Raw genomic sequence first — 15,165 nt, forward strand, 5'->3', positions numbered from 1 at the left:
CATACATGTGTATGTAAGTGTATACATTTAATGTATATTTATACAGAACTAATAAAAAAATTAAGTACATTTGCATTTTTATTATCACTCCTTTTTAAAAAGTTATTAAGAGTACTTAGAAAAACATATTGCTCTATGAATTCCTATTTACAGTCTTTGCATAAAGGTGTAAATAAAAGCAACTAATAAGCTACCCAGACACCCTTCTGAGCAAGTGGCTAAAAGCCAATCAATATTATGAGTTAATCCTCCCTGGATGCTCATTCAATTAAAGGTGTCAGTAATGCCTCATCTGATGTGGCCTCAATTAAATCCAGCTATCTGATGGTTGAAAACACAAGGGGATACAGCAACAGCAGCAAAACCAGACAAATAGGCAGCCTTCGTGTGACTGCTAATTACTACACCTGGTGTATATTATGGCTTGTGCACTTAACACAGCACGTGGTAACTTCCAATTCAGCTGTATTCATGCACACACACACACACGAACACAAAACTCAGTAAAGAATGCAACTAGAAATAATCCAAAGTTATCCAAAGCAAAAATATCCTTACTGTATTTCAGCTCCAGGAATACTTTTAAAACCACTTAATATAGTGCTATTATGAAAACATGTATTAATATCCACAAAACCAACAAGTGAAGAACTAAGGATTTTTTTTTTTTCTGGGTGTACCCCAGCCCAAAAAAACCACAGGAGTTAGAAACAGCTAACTTCTTAGATTTTAACTTCTTCTATTACATACTAAATCTTCACTAATCCAGCATCATGAAAAATATTACGACAAAATGACACAAACTTCTTCCTGGTGTCGAATTTATTTATATAACAATGGCTCTGACTAACACATCAATAATCAACTTCTCGAGTTGCTCCTCTTCCTGAAACAAATCCCTTTAAATTAGAGTGAGTGCTCAGTGCATGGCACCATGACAGACAGACACACATATGGCAAGTGGCTGCATGAGGGGACTACCTGGGCTCCCCAACATCCCTGTTAGCAGGGCTGCTCTGAAACACACACCCAGGTCCCTGCAGTGTCTGCTGGCCTGGGACACGGGCGTGGGGCACTGGCAGCTGAGCATCTCTCAGGTACAACATGTGATACATTTCAGAAAGGCCAGTAGCTCAGTTTATCAAGGAAGTTTACACTTCTGAGACTTGTGCAGCACAGGCTTTGTAAGCTACTTTGGAAATATTTCACCTTTCCATGAAATCTTTTAAAACCTTCTGCACTTTAGATATGTTTTAAAATTAATAACTTTAGTCTGCTTGAATAGGACATATTTTCTTCTTGCATGTCCTATATTACATGTCTTTTTTTTTTTTAATATTGCATTGTAAAACGTCCATCCTAACAATTAGGTAACATAACCTTTTGAAAACCTTGGGATTTAGCAGACCATTTGCTCCACTTGTCAGAATATCACTTAACATCCCTAGTTCTGGACCTATGACAACACAAATGATATTTTAAATCCAAAGACTGCACACAACATGATATGAAAAGTAATCAGTAATAAAATAATAGTTTGTATAATAAAATTATATTAGACACAAGTAGAGGTAAAAGGGAAAGCATGTTAATGCTCACTGCCTGGATTTTATCACCCTAGCTTTACTGCAAAACACATTTAGTCACATTCTTTGCTATGTAAGTTTCAGCTCATGAATTCCTAGTAATCCTGGTTTTAGGGGAAAACCTATGCCTGGGGGAAAAGACAAGGAAGTTCCACCTCCTAAATCCATGCTTCTTGGGGAATCTGCCAAAGATTAACTAAATTGTCTCCAAGATGACTGGCTCTCACCTGTACAGGTACGGTATTAACAAAATCAACTGATGAAGTGTTCTTAGATTACACTGAAAAAAAAAAAAAAGGCTACACTAGAAATCAATGCAATCCTTTCAGCAATAAATAAAAAAATAGTTAAGCACTGCATACAACTCCTACCAAATCACAGCTCATCTGCTGGTTTTAATAACATTATTCTACAACCACATAAAAGCAAAGTGAAAGTGTCCAGTTCTGCAAAGGTAAGATGGCAAAGGAAGTGAGCACAATGGCAGGTCACAGAGTTAACATGGCACTTACCACCTGCATGGCAGAACTTCTCGGAGGATGTGGTTCTATGAGCAGCTGGGAAGGGGTCTGTCCAAAACTTCGTATTTGAGCTTCCACAGCCTGGAAAAGGCACAGTCAGGTTTGCATGTTAAGAGGTGCTAATTACAGGCAATAGAACCATAACTGTCACCTGAAAATGTCATTCCACACTTCTGGCTTGTTTCATGTTGAAAATCAACCCCGTGTGTTCACTGTGAGGCTAAGTGCTTGGCACTGGTACTAAGAATGAGGTAATCATTTTAGTACTGTGGATGCTATTTCCATGAGAAACTCTGCAAAACCTCATCCTGCTCAATGATATTAAACAGAAACAAGCTATTATAATCAGAAACCCTCTTTATTGGCTCCATTTTTCCTTTCTAACACTGGCTTATCCTGTTTGTATCATAAGTCAAAACCAAAAGTTAGCTTTTTAGAAGTTTCTGTAGGTAATAAGTGTTTTACATTAAACTCCATTGCTTTATTTCACAGCAGTAACTACAAGGAAAGCAATACCAAGCTTTTATTCTTACTTCCAGGTTTAATCAAGAGGAGCAAACAATCTTAGGATGAATTAAACTAACAACACCAAAATTACAGGAGAACATGAAGGCATAACACAAGGGGTTTTTTTAAGTTTCTCTGTATTTTCAGCAACACACTTTAGTACTTTCTTCATATGAAATACATGAAAATACTATGCTTAGTGATTTCTTTAAAATAATTATGCTGAAACCTGGGAACTTATACTTCTTGCCCTAGGCACATCCAGCTAATTTTCCATGCTGCCACCTCTTGGCCCACTGGTTTAAAGATAACATCAAGCAGCCAAAATTCAACAAGTTACTTCTTGTCAGGTTGGCCCCCTGCACCATTCACAGAAACAGACCAATACTACAGAAAATCTCAAATGATTCAGCTTAGTCTATATCTCTTCCATTGACAGCTAAACTAATCACCTAGCCTTTGCTGTGGGCTAGCAGGCTTCACATGGGCTGATGCCTCAGGTATTTTCCCCTAATTCTTCTTTTTCATGGTTCAACCTTCCTCAATGCTCCTTATACTTACATTCCCTGCTCTATTTTAGCGACAGCTTAAAATCTTTGAGACAACGGAATAACACTTATGCTGAACTTATTCTTACAAACAACTATTTTTATATTATTATAAAGACCATTATTAGGACGTTCTCCTGCTACAGAAATAACAAAGCCTAAAGTAGAAATCACCTGAGGCCTTAAAATAATCATCCTCTTGACAGTAAACATGCCATCCAAAACACTTGATCTTATTATATTTGGCAGGGCTTTTGAAACATCTGAACTCACCAGAGCAGGAGTTAAAATTTAGTCTGTGAACAGATTCTAACACTCTTGCCCACTCTGGGAAGCACCATAATCTTCAAAGGACTGGTGAATAAGTAAGTTATCAAAAAGCTGGCTAAAATCTGACATACACACAGTGTCATGCAGTGAGCACTTTTTTGAGGAACAGCAGTATCAAACTCATGAAACACTACACCTCAGTAAGACCACATGAGTCTCCTTCCTGCTGATGAGACATGCTACATTAAAATTCAAATCTGGGGATCTGTGACTCAAGATATCAAGGGAATCACAAAAGCATTGAGGTCTCTTAAGACATAAGGCATTAACAAAGGAACTGGTCAGCAGCCCTACCCTCTCCATGAAATGCTGTTTGTTTCAAAACATCCAGATTTTAAAAAGATGCACCTAACTTACTTGCCAATAAAGCAGCTTATTTTTACTTGCAAATGGGAATTCTGCCCGGCATTGAGGGTAGAACCAGAAGAATATGGGATAAAATATTATTGAAACACAGCTCCCCTGCATTTCTTTTAGAACTGAGAAAAGTTAAAGTAAGGAAATAATGAGTTTTAGATTTATTAATTTCCTTGTATATTGACTTATGATCAATACAGAAACTTTCATTCCCAAATGCTCAAGTTCAGAATTTAAACAGAGCCAGAATTTTTATTTCAAATTGAAATCTGGTATGCCTTTTAATTCCCAGTGCTACCTCTGGAAACCATACACTCTAACATAGTGTCAATAGTGAGGGAAAATGAAACACAAAATATCACATATTGACACACAGTATTTCAAATACATTCATCATTACAAGAGCCCAGACTGATGTTGAACAAGTATAAAACACTCTACTCAACCCACCAGTCAAGAGGCACTGTCTGTTTCCACATACTGTCTGTCAGACCTGGTGAAGCTGCTGACCAATGGGACAATGATTTTGCTAAACCCTGCCTCAGAGGATCACAAATGCTCCATTTTCAGCCTTAGCAGACAGTCACTGTTTATGATGTAGGTTGAGTCTGTGATTTACAGTTCTGGCATGAACAAGTCCTTTAGACTCATTAGGTTCTAGCTAGTTGTTCCAAAAAATATGAAAGCCTACAGCATCAGGACTGCTATAGCCCCCAATACAATCTTTCCCTTTTAGATAACAGAACTGGGAAAAATCTATATTTAGATCATGTCAGACCACAGGTAACAGGGTTTTATAAACCATCAGATCTGTACATAGAACATAAAAGCACAGATACTGGTATGTGTACGTCATCTTTACTGGTGTCTTCAGAAATCCAAAAGAAATTTGAAGAACTGTTGAGTAAAGGCAACAACACTTGGACAAATATGTCTAGACAGAGTGGCTAGACTTCAGAAAAAAAAAATCTTCTGCATTCCTTCTAGTTACCAAGAAAAAAAAAAGTAAAGGTTTCTTTTTTTAGCTTCCACATTTTGTAATAATGACCAAAAGAGTGTACTAGCAACCCCAAATGGTTCTTTCCTTTTCCCAGATTGTATTCAAAGTCAATCCAGATGTCAGCTCCACATTCTGATGTCTCAGTCAGAAGGATCACATACAGAAGGATGCAAGATGACCTCCTTCTGTCAGCAGAAATGTGATGGTGGAGCTGGAATCAATCCCCATTCTCTCAATTTATGTAACAACAGAAAGAGCCACCAGATGCCACTCAAACTTTTATTCAACCTGTCAAAAAAAAATCATGTAGGACCAGGGAGTCTTCTTCTCAGAGATATAATTAGTATCTCCTTTGAAGAAAAGAACCTACCACTCACCTGAGATAATAAAGTAAAATGCCCATCATTCAGAAAGTCGTCATCCGCTTCCTTTCCAATGAATTATAGCCCAGTCTCTAACTGAGCTTTCTTGAAAAGAAGTATTACCAGCATCAGTCAGTATTACTAAGAGACAGCCAGCCCCTCCAGCAGTAGAGGAAGGGCATGTGCTCGCTGGATTCCTCTGGAGCACACAGCCATTTAGATGACTGTAGGCAGAAATGTTTGGGAAATTTGCACAACCAGTTTCACATCTATTAAGGACACCATATAACTGGTAAGGCATAACCTTTGTTTGAAAGACATTTTTAGCTTGACAAACTCTTATTGCTGAAAGCAAGTTGTGTGCCACAAAGTAAAACATAGTATCATTCCACATTTTATTTCACTGTTTTGGTAAGGCCAGAATCATTCCAGATGCTACAAGAAGAAGCAATAAAATGAAACAAGGTAAGCAACCCTTTACAATAATTCACAGAGTATGAATCCCAAACACATACTTATGTAACGTTATATTTTGAAGGTTGATTAATCTAGAAGCATGAAAGCCATAGGCAAATTTCATAACATTTATCTGATTTTATCCATTCCTAAAAAGCCTCCTAGGTCATCCCCTCTTCTCTTGGGGTCTGGGAAGGGGAAAAGGGGAATAGGGAAGCAAATGAAAAGAAGGAAAGTAAAGAACTTGAAAACTTAGCTATAATGCAGTTCCCAGCCACTGTTTAGTATGGCTATTTTCAGCCTCTGAACTCACCCTCTCATCTAACTGTGAAGAAAGTTAATTCAACAGTATGCAGTACCCACCAAATACGGCTGTAAATTTTTTGGGAAGGAGGGTGATGGGGAGGTTGAACATATGGATGCAGTTAAGGTAAAAACAGATGTTTGTTACTTTTCTTTGCAGCAACACTCAGAAACTAAGTCAAAATTGCTTTTTTTTCATGTTTATGTCTGAAAGAACTATAAAATTAAATATGAGGGAGGGCGGGTGGAGGGGGACCTGCAGTGAGTGTCACAGAGAAAGAATGAAATGGTCTCCAGTTCTGAACTCAAATCCTCAAATGAAGGCCCATAACAGTTAAAAGGCAAGACATACACCATTTAATTCCAGATTTAAAGACCTTTAAAAGGACTAGCTCAGAGTTGCTTTCATCATGCCTCCTCAGACACAAAACACCAAACTGTCTGAGGAGTCCAGGGGCACAGCACACCCACGTTAAAACGCATGACTTGGTCTGAGGGCACAAGCTACAACCTCTACCTTTGCTACAAAGAGGCTGCTCTCAGCTCTTTTACAGATCTGCACCAAAGTATTCCCAGTTACTTCCCAAATCTCTATGATTTAGTCACCAAACATTTGAAACCCCAGGTGAAATAACAACATGCATTGTAATATATATTCTTTCAGCACACGTGTCAGGGACAGAAAACATTTTGGGTTCATCCTCCATCTTTCCGCCCAGTATTTATGTCCAGAAAATAACAGCCCTTGAAAAAGTAATTATTTTGGCTCTCTGCCACTCCTACCTCACTTTTCAATATTCAAAAACGTTTACACACATGTTCCTCAGCGATTTCTATTGGCTTGAGTTATATGCAATTATGATTACTTGCTTTCCCCTTCCTTCCACCCAGATGTTGCTTTAGAGCATCAGAGAACACAGACTGTTTGACAGGTTTCCCCTCAGACAGGGAAGTTGAATGGCTCAACCAAGGAGCTCCTTTCCCCATGGGACAGTGATTAAAATCAAGCTCCGGTAACAAGTGATCAGAAAACCCCCTCTGACCAGAGAGAGCCACTTACACCTCTGAAGGAATATTCTTAGTTAAATTCCTCTAGGACTACAGAAACACAGATAACACTAGCCAGAGAACAAGCACAATTCATAACAATAGATAAAATTGCTGAAAAGAGGCAGAAGATTATAAAGAGAAGCTCTTTGTAGTATCATCTCCCTTGTTTCCTAACAATCCCCTTTAGATCAAGATTGTGAAAAATGGGCAAAATGCTTTTCTCACACAAGCAATGTGTATGCTGGCTGACTGTACACCTGCCCTGGGGATATTGCACTGCACTTGACCCAAGGAAAAATACAGCACTCAAATGTTAGTATCGTAAATTCACACACTCCTATTTGCTATTTTAAAAATAAAATGAACAGTCTAGTTTCTTCATGTCAAACCAGAAAATTATTTCTCTTGTTTTGACTTCATAAATCAAACATTTCCTTCAGAATCACTTCCATATTTTGTTTTCTCATTGCACCATCCACTTAAAATACTGATTAAAGAAAATTGTTTGTGCTAGCTTTGAAATCTAACAAATAACAGAGAAGAGAATGGACCAGAAGAAAGGCTAAGAAAAAGACACTACAAGACCAAGAGTTACTGATTGTTCTCTAGGTCTCATTAAACATGACTGCAATATGTTTGTGACGCACCCTCTGCTAACCAAGCGGAATGCGGAAAGCGCCTGTGGCTGCCCACTAAAGCAGGTACAGCTCCAAGCCCAGCTCCAAGCCAGCATAAGCTCAGGGTTATGGCTCCAGAGCCAAAGCGTGGGCAGAAATACTGTCAGCAGCCCGCAGAGGGGGGCCTTATTAGAGTCCATGAGCAACTTGGGATGGAGCAAAAAGCACACAACCTTTGCCTGCTGCCGCGTCTTAGCGAGGTCTGTAACACAACTGCGGGCCTCGTTACACAAAAAACCAACAGATACATGGAGAAATTAAAACCATCAAATAGAAATCAAGCATTTTTTTCCTTCCTTCTTTGTACCTTCCTTGAAGAAATATATCTGCTGCATAACATATATTTTTTTTCTTCTTACCACCCCTCAGTTTCACCCCATTCTCTCTGCTGAAAACACCAGAGTTGTCTGGAGATTGGTTACTGGTCTAACCACTTGTTGTTTATAAAATCCAAACTACTACAAATATATGGAGGGGAGGGGCTACCCTAAGCAGGATTCTTTTCCTCAATCTGTTTGAAAGTCAATATATGAATAATACATTATTCTGTTCACATCAGAAAAGTGGAGAAAGGACAACAGCATAAGATGCCTTCCACCACATCTTTACAAACAAAAACACTAACCAGCTCTTAAACTACATTAAGGAATTTTCTGTGAGAAAAAAAAAAAGAAGTCTTTTTGTCCAGACAAATCAGTGTGACAATTACATGGCGCTCATTAAAGTAAAACAGGAAGTAATCACAGTTTGTGAGACTACAAATAGAAGCCCCGCAGGGCCGTGCAAGTTGCTGCAATGTGAATATATCCACTGCAGGCATATTAAACAGAGGCACAGCCCGGCCGGGCTGCAATCTCCAGCTCACGCAGCTGTCCGTCTACTGCAGCGTAATCCCAGCTGCCAATCTGAAAGAAACCAGTTAGTCAGAGCAGACACAACCAACAGAAACAAATGTCACTCAATAATGTTCAGAGGCACTGGGTTCATGGATAATTTCAAACAGTATCTCTGTCTGGAGCACTGATGTGCTCATTCAAAACACCTAAATCTTTGGCTACTGGAAAGAAGCAGATAAAAACCACTGGAACTACAAAAACAGGTCTGGTGGTACTTCAAAGAGACTGACAAAATAAGAAGGGAAAGGAGTCTAAGAAGAGAGTTAAGATCAATTTAAGGACCTGCAATTAAAACTGGATTCAGTACAAGCCAAAGCCTAAGCAGCTCTGGGATTAGTTTTTAAAAATAGAACAGTTTCTGTTTTATTTGGGCATCACAACCAAAATTGCTTCCCCTCTCTCTTCTGTGGCAGCTGAAGATTTCAAGAGAGCAACTCACTGCTTTTATTTAAAATCAATAATTATCACAGAGAAATAGTGGCACCGCCATGCACAATACTCTCAAACTTCAATTTCTGGCATTATTAATTTGCTCCTCTAAATATCTAAACAACCCAAATTTTCTCATATGAAACCTTTTCCTCTGGAGAAAAAGCAATCAGTTCTAATCTGTTAACATTCCACAGAATTTCCTAAACACTGATGTCATCTTTATTTATTAAATAAAAAAGCTTCATTAAAACAAACATTTCAATCAGAAGGAGGTTAACACACAGATGTAAAAATCCAAAATGTAGTCCAAAATCCAAAAAATCCAAATAACTCCTTTTGTTAAGCCATGATATACATTTATTTAAACTGTCATAATTACTACCTGCAAGATCTTACTTGCTGTTTCCAAACTATGGGTGCAATGCTATCTCAGAATTTTCTACTTCAACAAATGACTGTTTTGTTATTATTTAATAGAATGAAGCATTTAACTGAGACTTGACTTTTAGATACTGCTTGAGGAAAACACCTCTGGCATGACCACAAGTTTTCTCACTCAAGCAGCAGCTATTTATCAAGTATAACTAATAACTAAAACAATGAATTTTGATAAGTAAACACCACACACATGTACGGCCACAATGGGAACACTGATGCCCAGGTTAGATACCCTGGGCTGCAACAAGCACACAGAATGAAAACATTCCAAACAGAAATGCTTAGTTTCCCAATTACCGTGAAAGTCAATACAGATAACATTTGGACAGCATAAAGAGGCTACAAATAATCCAAGCATGTTGATGACATAAAAAATTCCTGTAGCCTGTTCACTTCCATGCTTCTTTCAAGGCTAAATGACTTAGTGTATAAATGTAGCTATTATATACAAGTATATTTCATCCTTTCCACATATGGAAGAGGAAAGAGCAGTTTAAAGATAGAAACAATTTATATTAAAAGGAGTTATTTTTGAAGTATTATGAACATCACTTTTATCCATACCTTATTTACCTTTCTATGACTCTTCTTTATTTAATGCTGGGCAACAAATATGTCAGCTACGACTGACCAGCCAGGCACAAATGAAAATGTAAGGAGCCCAGGGGGTCTCAAGACCTCTCTGGCTCTGATAGATTCTCAAGACAGGTCAAGCAAGAAGAGGTGAGGGAACTGACTGTGCTGAAAATTTCTATCCCTTGAATTTCAATCAAAGGCTGAGGGAAAAAAGCCCTCAGAACTGAAGAACTAATTCACATGAGTTACCTCCTTCCAAAAAACTTTACCACTTCAGCCAGTTTTTTTAATCCTTACACAAGGAGCATCTCAGTCCTAATTTAATTAACTCTAAAATATCTCTCCTTTTCCTGCTGGATAGAGAAGCAGAAGCAGCAGGTAAAATCACAATCTACCCTGTAATGAAGAATAAAAAACAAGGTCAAATATTTTTCTGGATCAGAACCCAGCTGAATACTTTTCATGTCTGTTTGTAAACATTGTAGTAAATATATAAGTTAAGATACAGGGCAATAACTCCCCATTCATCACATCAAACACCAGGCTGACTGGAATCAAAGGAATGCCACACCTCCCAGATATCACAGTAAGCACTTGCTTATGCTCATTTTGCTCGTCTACTCCAACACCACAATCAGGTCACAGTGTGAGCAGAGATGGGAGACGTAGCAGGTAACTGATACAAACTGGTGGCAGGAGTGAAAGGATTTCCTTTCACCAGCAGGAAATACTGCATCCTTTCATGGGAGAGTCCTGATGGCCAGACAAGCTGATTTCACTGAGCAGTGCTACCTGCCCTCACAGGAGGCCCTGCCTCTGTTACACACTCCTGCCACGGGTACCATCCCAGGGAAAAGACCAAGGCATGGGCTTGGATGCATTGCCAAGTCCACATCTCCTTAGCCATTAAATCACTGTGCTGCCTTTAAATACAGCCTTCTTAATTCCAGCTCCATATAAGGGTATTTTAATACAGATTTGCAATTAAAATGAGACCAACGTCAAACATTTATTAGGCTTTTCCCACTGTTCCTGTGCTGTACAACACCAAACATGCCATCTGTGCAGCACACTTCTAGCCAGAGACAATTCAAAGATGTTTTCTATGGTACTTTGAATGTTGCCTGCATGAATTTGTTACTTACCAATACAGCACATGGAAATTTATTGCTCTGTGACAGTTATTTTATAACCATTTTATCCCACATTTTAAAACTCATCACAGCCACAACAAAGACTGCTGCCCAACCTGCTAAATCCAGACTCATCATTTCCCAACTATTCAGTAAATGATAACTATGTTATAAATACAAATTGTGTTTATACTCCATGAAAGATTCACTGTTGTCAGGGTTCTCCAGCTGAGTTAGAGCTGAAATAAGCTATTAACTCCCACCATGACCAGAGCTAAAGGAGAGGCCAAAAATGCTTTCTCTGGGATAAGAAATCAGATCTGCTACTGCTGTCATGAAACTGGGGTCATGTAAAGTAAACATCCTTGTAACTTCTTTTGGGCACAGAAGTCTTTCAAACTGTAAATATTTAAAAATAAAATAAGACTCATAAGAGATAGACCTAAGATGTATAAAACTTACCCAAAGATATTAATCTTGAACAACATTTAAAAGCTATTACCCATAAAATAATTTATCCCATATGCCTTCAAACTCAAAATAAAAGAATTATCTTTTTAATATGTATAATGAGAAGTGGCACATTCAAACAACAAGCCAAATGCTACATGGAAGCTGATTCTTCGTAATTTTTGAAACTCCACATTTCATATGGAAATGAAATATCATCGACAGAAAGAAAGATGCCAGAAGAATGGAAAAAGCTTGCTTCCTAATGTTAAACAGACCACCTTCACGTAACAAAAAGGCACCTTCTCTTCAGAAGTACAAAACAACAGAACCATCTAAGGCTAAAACCAAGTCACTTGATGTTATTAATTTAATAGGACTTATGTTTTTAGAGCTGTTATTGCTAATTTAAACTTTATTAATCTTCCTTAATTGCTGACTTCAAAGATTACATCAGATGGTTTGGTTTTGTTTTGTTTTCTTAAATGTGGCTTTTTGATAAGCATGGTATAAAATTCAGGGTGCTTCCTGAAGGGTAGGGAAGTACAAATCCTATACACAAATACAATTTGTACTTCCTGTACAAATCAAGGATGCATTCTCCAAATAATATTTCATCTTCCTGCTACTAACTTTGGGTTTTTTTCTTTGCTGTTATCCAGTGTTTACACTAACTACATAGGGATATCAGTGGAGAAATGGACTTTCAGAGTAGCAACTGAGGGCAGCCCACATTCACCATCATCCTTTGTTACACTAAGCCAGAGACGAGAGGAATTTCTTCTGACCAACACTGATGAAATACCCACCAATCAGTCTCGAATACAAATTATTTTGTATGGATTGTACTTCAGCTCCTAATCAGTTACTTGTCTGAATGACTTAGATCTAATTCTACTTTTTTTTCCCCCTCCATTCTTGGACAGCCATGGCAAAAAGAGAGCAGAATTTGTGATAAGAAGGTGCTGTGAAGTCTCTCCAGAACAGCTGAGTGACATTTGTCTGTGCTAAATGACTCCTTGTCCCTTCCATTCAGGGGAAAAAAAAAAAAAAAAAAAAAAAAAAAAAGAGCCCTTCCACAGCAGATCTTGTGACTGGGAGCTCCACAGATCAAAACGTGGTGCTCAAGAGCAAGTCAGTGACACAGCAGAGCTCTGCTGGCAAATGTAGTGTTTTCCACCAGAAGGATATTTACTGTTTGCCCACTGAACAGCAACTTCCCTCTGCAGTTGTCACCTCCTTCAGCAAGACATACAAGAAGCAGCATCCATGACAGCACTACCAAAATGCTTGCAGGGGGAGAGGAGGAGGAAGGAATGGTGTCTGCAGGATGAGCAGTGCACCAATATGCCAGCAGGGATACTGGATCCCTTGCCTTGCTTCTCCTGGCTGCAGTTCCCTTCCCCCACTGGCTGCGACTCAGACCCTTCCCTCTTGATCTACTCCCCTCCCCCTGAGATTTGCCTTTGAATTATGCAAGCTTTGCACTCCCCAGGGTTTATCTGCCAAAAGGTAGCATGTGGCCCGTGGTTTGCATTTTAGTTTAAAATTTTCTATTATGGCAGTCAGATCCTTTCAAAATACTTTACTTCCTTTATTCCCATAGGCAGAAAGAACGGCAGGAAAAAATTGTTCACAGCAGTATAAGAGGATGTAGAAGTTCTATATTTTCAGTTAGGAAAAGAAAAAAAAAGAAAAGAAAAGAAAAGAAAGGTGGAATATGGTTTTAATCAAGTAGTTTTCCTTCCTAGACGAGTACTTCCTTCTTGCAATATATATAACCTGACTGCCTATAAAAATAAAGGTGCCATTCGGAGCCATTTAGGAGACCTAAGGAAATTCTGCATTAACCTACACCCCTCCACTCCTCAGTGCCTTCCACCATTGTTCTGTGTGTGGCCTCTTTGATGAGTTAGGTCACCAATACCCATGCACATATCTGTGGAGATACCTCACAAACCCGTGCATCATCTCACTGCTGATGTGGGCCAGGCTCAGCACTATCTGTGTGGGGAAACTGCCACGGTTTAAGCACTTGCTTTTATTTCCATACGATACCTAAAAGCCTCAATGACTTGCAGCTCTCAGAATATAAAGGAGTTTCTCTTTGGTTTAGGTTTGCAAATAAAAATACTTTTCCTGCTGCAACTGTCAAGATTTTAAGACCCAAACCTGAATCGTATCAAGAGGAAAAAACCAAACCCATCGTTTTTGAAACCAAGAAATCCAGTTTAATACTTGCCTAATGAAAAGATACTAAGTCTGAGGTGCCTTACCTGCCTAAAAATACTGTTAATTGTCCCCATCAGAAACTCATTTGGGCTCTAACCAGGAACTTGGTGGAGAAAAGAGGAGATATTTTCTGGCAAGCTGACTGAAGGAGAAAAATAAATGCTGATTGAAGCTGCTTGGCAGCACAGAATGTTAGCCCAGGTCCTCAGGGAGACAGATTAGCAAGCAGGAAGAAGGTGAGGCTGTCAAGGGCGCATGATAAATTCATTTAGCACATAGATATAGAATGATTATGCACATAGAAACACACACAAACAGATTTTTCACTACTTTCATCTCTACCCGTAAGTAAAACCAGAGTAAGTCTCCACTGGTGATGAGAGTCATTAAATTTCTGCAGTATCAGTATTACATCAAAGCTGATCATATGTGCCATTTTAAATTACATATATGCATTTACATAATAGCAAATATGCTTTACAAAATACACGTAAATAGCAAGGGATACCTAACTAAATGTGAGACCTTTCACTGTTTTAGTGATCTGCTTAAAAATCCTAAATAAAAATATTCCATTGGGTCAATCCTTCAAGCAACTCAGAACAAAACTGCTAAAAGACACCATTCATTCTGCTGCCTGCATTCACTGGCGTGTATTTTTGACACCATCAGTAGTGTTTCAAAATTCTGCTGCTGCTAAGCTACTCCACTATTGTGAGCTCAACAACACTGCAATTCTCCCTCTCCTGTTTTCATTTTTAGACAGTTCAGATAGCACGGAACAACTCAAAAATAAAAAGCATTGAAGCAAAGTACTATAAAAATGTGACAAATTCAGAATATTTGGTAGCAAAGTAAATGGCTCTCTGAGATGATCCACACTTCCAAACATTTGTAACTTCCCCAGTCCAAAATTTATTTTCATGCCGTAACACAAGTAAAACAGCTCACAATAAATGTGATAAAAGAGCTGTTTGAGAAAAATTAAAACTACCCAAAAATTGTGTGTGGAGACTGCTACTTTCAGTAGTGCTAATTCAGTTATTAGCTTCTTAAATAACGCTTCAAGTATGGTTCATTTAATAACAAAATTTAGAACAAATTACACACAATACACAGCCTACATTTCAGCTCACACTTTAACCAAACACTTCAAGAGTCTAGTAAATACTCTTAAAGGTAAGAACAATTCCTTGCCAATGTAGAGTGAGCAAACACTATCAGTGAATTGAAAACATGCCACAGCGAGCATCTACTAGATGACTCTTGGGTCAACAACTTTTCCAAACCCAGATGATGACATTTTTTTCT

The 15,165-nt window shown here is 38.4% G+C and overlaps 1 protein-coding gene across 1 annotated transcript in view; it reads right to left on the minus strand.

The window, feature by feature from the left end:
- Window positions 1-15,165, minus strand: part of LRBA (LPS responsive beige-like anchor protein) — a 364,271-nt gene that overhangs the window by 36,760 nt on the left and 312,346 nt on the right. Inside the window, exon 48 of the mRNA XM_062493665.1 lies at window positions 2,099-2,188. Coding sequence (XP_062349649.1) covers window positions 2,099-2,188 — 90 coding nt within the window. The remainder of the gene's footprint in view (window positions 1-2,098; window positions 2,189-15,165) is intronic.

This window comes from Cinclus cinclus, chromosome 5 (assembly GCF_963662255.1).
Source record: "Cinclus cinclus chromosome 5, bCinCin1.1, whole genome shotgun sequence".
Taxonomy (NCBI): Eukaryota; Metazoa; Chordata; class Aves; order Passeriformes; family Cinclidae; genus Cinclus; species Cinclus cinclus.